Source organism: Charadrius vociferus, unplaced genomic scaffold (genome assembly GCF_000708025.1).
Source record: "Charadrius vociferus isolate BGI_N301 unplaced genomic scaffold, ASM70802v2 scaffold740, whole genome shotgun sequence".
In the NCBI taxonomy this organism is placed as follows: Eukaryota; Metazoa; Chordata; class Aves; order Charadriiformes; family Charadriidae; genus Charadrius; species Charadrius vociferus.
Window position 1 is genome coordinate 1128124 of NW_009646517.1, and position 7910 is coordinate 1136033.

The 7910-nt window shown below is 41.5% G+C and overlaps 1 protein-coding gene across 1 annotated transcript in view; it reads right to left on the bottom strand.

Moving 5' to 3' along the window:
* Nucleotides 1-2810, bottom strand: part of UGP2 (UDP-glucose pyrophosphorylase 2) — a 20385-nt gene extending 17575 nt beyond the window's left edge. The window contains exons 1-2 of the mRNA XM_009885004.1: nt 2686-2810; nt 2036-2143 (exon numbers count right to left, since the gene is read on the bottom strand). Coding sequence (XP_009883306.1) covers nt 2036-2143; nt 2686-2799 — 222 coding nt within the window. The 5' untranslated portion in view covers nt 2800-2810. The remainder of the gene's footprint in view (nt 1-2035; nt 2144-2685) is intronic.
* Nucleotides 2811-7910: the final 5100 nt, after the last annotated feature.

A 7910-nucleotide genomic window follows, 5' to 3' on the forward strand; every position in this document is an offset into this window, starting at 1 on the left:
AAAAAAACTAACAAAACAAGAAAAAAAAAAAAAAAAAAAAAAGAAAAGAAAAGAAAAAAAATATTCAAGAAAGTTAAGTTTGCTCTCAGTTTTTGAAAGCGCTCAACCCGCCTCCTGTCAGATCAGGAAGTCTGCAATTCATCTTACCCAAGGAATCCTAAAGCAAGCGATATTTATTCTGAAGCGAAGGAGGGATGGAAGGACATTTGTTTGCGGGTATTTTCCCCTAGCTTTCTTCTGTGACATTTACTAAGTATGATTATTTGATTTGGAGTTTATGCTAGGAAGCAACATTTCCTCCAACATTGCACGTGCATCGCACCTGAGCCGAAGTGACATGATTTTGCAGGAGTCTTACTGGTTTGGGTTTGGTTTTTTCCCCTTTTTGGTCTAAAGTTGCTACATAGCTAAGGGACACAGATGAGAATGAGCCAGTGCAGGCCATAAGGAAGGAGAGAGATACTCTTTCTAATCTTGCCCTCCCTTCAGCCCTCTGTGACCTTAAGTTAGACCTCTGTCTAACTACTACTTTTTTTTTTTTTTAAAAAAAAAAACAGCTTGCCCTGCCTGGGAATCTCCCATCAGTCTATTTCAGTGTCTTATCATAACCATCCTGTTTGACATTTGCTCCCAATGTCCTACCCGGTAATTTTGAGTCCCTTACAGAACTTAAAAAGTTTTTTTGCTGAAGGTGTGCAAAACTTTAAAAATAGACAATAGCTCTCCCACACCACAAAGCAGCCCATTCACTCACATCAAATTGCTGTCATTTAATCCCAGGCCTTATCTTGACACAGAGAACAGTTTATTCCTTTCATTGTTGCAACTACCTTTTTACATATTTAAAAGACTTACCGCTCCCCAGAGTCTCACCCCCTCTAGACTAAAAGCAACCCCCTTTTCTTCAGCCTTCCTTGTAAGTCATGGTATCTAGAACTCTAATTTCTCACCTTGGCTTCTTTAGTCAAGGTGGATTTTTCCTCCCCAGAGCAACAATTCATTCAGCGCTACAGTACAGAAGAGACATCACGTGGTTTTGAAGTTAAAAGAAAACACTCAACCTTGGAAAAACCCTAGGCTTGCTCTAAACCAGCATCATTCTTCAACACTTTAGAGAGCAGCACTGCGTTTGTTCTGGAAGTAACTGGACAGCCTGCCTTTCAGCTGGAAACAGAGCCTCGATTGAATCGCCACAGAGCGGCTAAGAGAAACCACAAACGCGTGAGGACACAGAAGTGCCACAACACGCCAAGATCACTACAGCGGGAAAAGCAAGAATTCGTAGCACAACTACACCGTTAGTTACGCAAGAGTCAAAAGACAGCCCAGGGCCACAGATGAATCGATAAAATTAGTTTCAGCTTAATAGGAAGTGTTTACTTCAGTACTAAACAGTGCTGAAAAAATATTTAGTGCTTTTTCAGCAGCAGCTCAAGTGACAGGTTATAACAACATAGCCGACATTAGAAAATTACACTAAAAAAAAAAAACCAACCCCAGTCAACCACCCGTTTCAGATTCCTCGCTTTTACTGAGCTGCTGTAGATTACAGAAGTTGTTAAGCGAGCTATATAACCCAGCCCACTTGCCATATGTCCCTTTCAAATTATTTAGCATAATGGATTGCTGGAAACAGTCTCATCTGAGACACACAACCTTCTTTCACGGGCAGGAGGGAAAGGGGAACAACAAGGGTGCTACCTGCTTCCCCTCTACCACAAGTTACCGTTTACTCCAGAGAAGGTCCCTAATGGTAAGCTGGCATCTGTCCCATTTTGTCTCCCTGCTCAAAGAGCAGCTAACAAAATAACACCGAAGAACTTAACACGTATGTCACGCAGGACCTGATGTTTGGGACCACATACAACATATCTCAATAAATACTTATTTTTCAGTTAGAACCCAAAGCGTTGTCCTACGTGATTTTACAGAACCAGGGCAGTTGTATCCATTCTATGGGCGACTACGTCATTTGCTACAAGTAGCAATCATCACTTTTATGTTCCTTACAGACTGTCACTTTATTGCAACTCACAGAATCTTCTGGAGGTCTCTGAATCTTCCCCCAGTCCACAGATGGTCCCTTTTCTTGTAGGAATCTATGAAATAGCTTCTTAAATCCTTCCAGGTCCTTTTTAGTGTGCTACAAGGCAGAAATTCGTTAGTTAAGACAGGTATTTAATGCAGACCTATTCAATCACGGAAGCGGTACTACAAACTTGACACACAATCTATTCACAAGAGTAATTCTATCAGCACTGAAGTAGAGACATGCTAAAATTTAAGTAAAACTCTAAAAAGTACCAAAAGCTCATTTCCACTAAAATTCAAAGTACAAAACCAACTTGGATACCTAAAGAGACAAGTCTTTAGTCAAAACCATAACCATTACAATTTGGCCTAATCTTTAGGGTTACAGCTTTCTGTAATCCATTCAAGATTACATAGAACCTTTAATAACTAAAGATGATTAAGCACTTAGTAACAACTCTGTTCTACAGTTTATACGGAACTGAACGTCTCCTACTGACACTGTATCCAAGCTACTCTTCCACAGAGGATTAGAGCACGTCCTAAAAGTAAGGATCAGGATATTCTGTGATTTGTCTCCCTCTGTAAAATTTGCTTCGATTTCCTGCATCTAATTTCTCATGCTTTGAGCTGCGTCCGCATCACGCTCCTTACCTCTAGCTCATTTGAAGGTGCAGTGGCAAGTATCTTATCAAGTTCTACTTTCATGGAATACTCCAGCTCTTGCCGAATGACTTCCTGAAACTGTGAAGTGCCAGCTTGAGACATTGCTTTGCTGAAATCTTAAAATATAAAAATAAAAACACTAGTTAAAAGAAAAAGAAGAAAACCAGCTTATTTAGACTACAAATAGCCTTCAATTTTCCGTTAAAAATTAATAAACTCATATAATCTAGTCTCATTTTATTACCGTGCTAATGGTCCAGGAATCTGAAGTTTTTGTTCTTAGTAACTTGGAGAGCAGACCTTAAATTGGGGCCACAGAACAACAACCCTTCTCTCAAAATTCAAAAAAGTCTTAGAAGACCAACGATCCATCTCAAGATGCCCGAAAATCCACAGTACACTTTTTTGCCAGACAGCCAAAGAATTCACATCCTACTGCATCAACATACTTAAGCAAGTAAAAGCGTGAAGAAGCTTTTCACAAAAAAAAATAAATATTCATTTATGTAGAACATTGTGACCAAGGGTATCCTTCTGTTCACAGAAGCAAATAAAAACATATGTTTTAATTATTTATACAGTGCACTTTCACACGATCTTCATTTTGCTCCAGTAAATATTCCCTTACTTTATCTTACGCGTATTTTCACACTACAGCATGCATTTCAGTTACTAAGCAACCTAGAAAATTAGTCTGTCTATCACTTCAGCATTTGTTTTGCTTTTGAAAGTGATAAGCTCTATAAAAGTGAAAAAGAGTAAATACACAAGTGTTCTATATAGTAAAGTCCACATCGCAGAAAGAATTGGGAGAGAACATGACTTCATTTTCCGTCGCGTTTGAAGCGAGCGTGTTCTCAAAAGACATCCTGAGTATGTTCTCTAAAGACCTCAGTTAATTTAATTTCTGCCAAATCCCTTGAGTAGTCCCTTCTCTGTAACACAGAGAGTGATATATTGCCAAATATAGCTGGATTTTCAAAACACCCTGCATACTCGTGTAAAAAGGGACGGCAGGAAACTTTGCAAGTGAACAGAGTGATACTGCCAGTAAACATTGTTAGAAGATGAACCTGTGTTTAAAGTTTACTTATTTAGGAGAAGCGTTAAAAGGCTATTCTGTTGACAATGTCTAAGAAAGCCAAAGGCAGCTCGTTTTAATACAGCTTTCATTTTATTTTATTTTTTTCTTTTAAGCAAAGTATTCCACGGCCTCAGACTCAGTGACAGTATCTAATCCTTGCTTTGAAGCCCACAGAAGCCATTTTCCTGACTGCACTGTTTTGCAGGTAGGGGAGGAAAAAAAAAAAAAAAAAAAAAAAAAGACAGACAAGTGCTGCAGTGCACATACTGTGTGTCGCGCAACACAGGGGAAACGCCAGCTCAAGATGAACAGTGCAATGAATAATAGGTTCTTTTTTTAATCAAATGCTTCATTTAGTAATAAAAACAGGTAACAGTTGAAAGCCTGCTAGGCGTATCTTTCCAGGTCAAATACGCAAAAACACGGACAGTTCTTCATTAGGAAGCAGTTCCTCCTACAGAAAAAAGCAGGAGCTCTATACCAGCTTAATACTTTCATACCGAACCGCTACAAGTACTGTCTTTGCATTCACACATTTTGGGTTGACGCGTACTGAAACCGTGTTTAAACTCCCAGAGAAACAACTGCGAGGAGATACTTTCAGAGGTTTGTAATCCTCCCTGCAACATGTTGTAATACATGACTTCTGTTACAGCAACAGCAGTGGCCATTTCTCACAGTTCATCAGCCTGTGAAAACATGTGAACCTCCCAATATGATGCAACGCATCTCAGAAGAAACTCTGCAAATATCAAGTATTCAACGGAGACCGTCATTTGTTCTGTTAAACACATTTAGGCGAGATAAGACAGAGCCAGCCAGCAACTTTCCCAGCCTGCAGGAAAATCCCAGTAAGTAGGAAAATCTTGTTCTCTCCTATTAGCCAAAAGACTTGTATCAACCAGATGAAAGCGTTTAGAGATTAAGGAACATCACAAACAAATAAAAAGCCATCATAAAAGTAAACGGGTGATAATGTCCTAGTTTGTTGGGGTTTTTTATAATACTATAAATTCTCCACACGTTTGATCACTAATGTCCTCGCAGAGAAGTGAAATAAACCTGGGTTTGAGGGTTGGTTTTTTTTCCCCCCCCAAACACCAAGCTTGCAGAGCAGGCAGCTAGATGGGCCATTTCTCACCGAAACCCAGACGCCAAAGCTACCGTGCTGAGAGCTGCACCCTTCACTGCCAACAGAGAAGCCTAAATAAGGCTCTAAGTTGGCCATTTAACCACTTACTGCAACCACTCACTCTCATCCAGATTCAACATGCCAGGGCAGGGTTGCTTGGGGAGAGCATTATTAGTGCCGTTAGTACTATTATTATTATTATTTCGGGGAAAAAGAGAGGAAGGACATGGCTGGAGTCCATGAAAACATGCGTTTGCCTGGTGCAGGGAAAGTATCTGTTCTGCATATGTAAGAATTTGAATACTGTAACTAAGCAGCCAAGAGAAATAGCAACTCAAGGCTTTTCTGCTTTTAACATGCCATCGCAAGGCAGAGGCTTTTAAGCATTTATCTGAAGAGATGTCCACCAGGATTTGGACTGGATGGGGAGCTACAGCACTCTCTAAAGGCTCCCCGAAGCAAGACCACAACAGCAGCATTACTGCATCCCCTCCATACATAAACAAACTCAGCACCAGTTGTTCCTGTGTTGCTGCCCCTGCCTCCCTCCCCCAGTTTTGGGGAAGAAGCTGGTATTTATGCACCCCAGCCTACCGCTAGCAGAAAGACAAGTGCAGTGCTTTAGCATGAGCTACTGTTAAATTTAACAGGCCGGGTGAAGGTTTATTTCCCTTTTCACCCAAGCAGCAACGAGGATGTAAAAAGGCCAGTGCAACCGCCTATCTGGAAGCGGTTATTTCCTACAGGCAAGTAAAATTTCCTAAGGCTATAATGAAAAGTCGTTTCTGTGCCTCTAAAAAAAAAAAAATAATCAGATGGAGGCAGGGGTGTTGGGATAATTGCAGGAAGAGATTTCCAAGGGTACACGCGGCCACAAACTCCCAAATCGTTTTTAAAAAGAAATGCCTCTTCCAAGCTATTTCACAACCAGCGCCTCGGATTTCAGCTTAAGCCCACTTTTATGGGATCAGTATGCTTGAACACTCATCTGAAGGAAGAAAAGGGTGGGATAAGGTAGTGGAAGAGTCTTGGGGGACTGGCCCACGCAGGAAATTAGCAAAGGACAGAAGAGCATGACTAAATAGTTGAGGCTTCAGAAAACACTGGCCTTTGCAAAAATGACCACCCGGGATTATCTCATTTTAAGGGCTTCACTACTTCAAGTAGTGGAGAAAGGAGAGCTCTTTAATCAAGTTTATGGCGGTGGCTGACACGTGGAGAGTTTCACTCAAACCCTCCTGCCCCCACTGTTATTTCTAGCACGCTTTTGTGCTCTGCTCTCACTGCTAACCTGCCCCCTGCCCTCACAGCACGAGCTACAGCATATGGCAGAGTATGCGCGGGTTTATGACACATAACTTTATAACTGACAACAGAAAGAACAAAATATGGCAAGTCAGACCGAGCTAATAAAAAGGAGGTGGTCTTACACTATCAGGAACAAAATAAGGGACAGACGCCCTCAGGAAAACGGCGCAAGAACAGAACAGCCGTGACCCTTTACTGAGGGCTTTGCACATATTTCCTTTCTGCCATCCCTCCTCTTGTTCTACATTAAAAGCAGAGAACGCATTAAGATTGATTAGTTTTGTTCATTAATTCACTCAGAAGAGAACTTCACCGCCTTAGTAGTCGGTATGCAAGGACCCAGCACAGGAGGGAGTTGTGGGACAAGTCAAGCAAAAAGTCCCCTCTCTCATGAAAAAAATGGGACTCTTTTGGGCTGAGGGTTATGAATTCTAATTACTTTTGCAATCCAAGTAACATACAAGAAAGACTTACAGCAGAAAATCTTTTATGTCTCCTTGGAGCCAGACTACTTGCATAAAAACCAAGCAGGGCGGCCAGTAAGTTAAAACACGCAGCTGAACTTTAAATGCTCTATCCTTGAACTTTGTGCTGAGGGTAGAGAGCGAATGCCTTAACTTCCACCAACTCCACTGAAAGTTCAAGGCAATTTTTATCCCTGACGAAGATAAAAATCTCTTTAAATACCCAGACTATAATGCCCAATGCTAATTAATACTACTTCATTTGGGTTTTAGAACTGAACATACCCACTCAGCCTTTACAAACATTTTTCATTTCCTACTACTAGAGGCAAAATTTGTCAACGTATGTTGGACTGAAGCATACGTGAAGTGAAACCTATATGCGCGCTCTCTCTCTCTCCTTAACGGATGAGCACATTAGCCCGAGCTAACTCTCAAGTTTCCAACCTAGGAAGCCGTTCTTGCCAGCTGCGCGCACCAAGAGTTTAGGTGTTACGCTCAGACACAGCTGGATTTCAGTCTAGCAGCTGATCCTCATGCTAAATATACCACTTGACATTGACAACATGCTTTAGTACTACTGGCCTGATAAAGGAGCACTTAAATAGTGGGTACTTTTTTTTTTTTTTAAAAAAAAAAAAAAGCTTTATATCACTTGCCTGCAAGATGGCTACCTTCAGCAATAGGCTGAGATAAGCCAATTCCATTTAAAAGAACAAATCAGAACGTATTCTCATAATGTATCTCACAGCAAGAAGGGGCTTTCAGAAGAACTTTCAGAGCAGCATGGCTGTAAGACTTCTCCCACCCCTGCCGCCGGCTTCAGCTCCCCGCATTTTGCCCAGGTGCCACAGGACATTTGCAGACAGTTGATGCGTTCACACAGCAAGTGTTGCACAGTCCCGGGTCAGCGGCAGCGATTTCCCAAAGCCCACGAAGGCCCTCGCTTTCCTGCAACATCCAAGTTTGTATAGCAGAAGATCTACTGGTGTTCTTTCTACGGGCAATGTTTTTGATAGGCCTACATGGATTGATATTGGGGAAACCCACAGGCACAGATTTCGCTACAAAAAGCACACACGCACCATTAGGAGTATCGGAAAGGAGGGAAAGAAAACTGCCACAGCAATGCACCAAAAGTAATTTTTTCTTCCCGAAATGACCTCTTTGCGGGGCTGGTTCCCTGTTTCGCAATAAAGGGATCTGAAACTCAGACCACGTACAC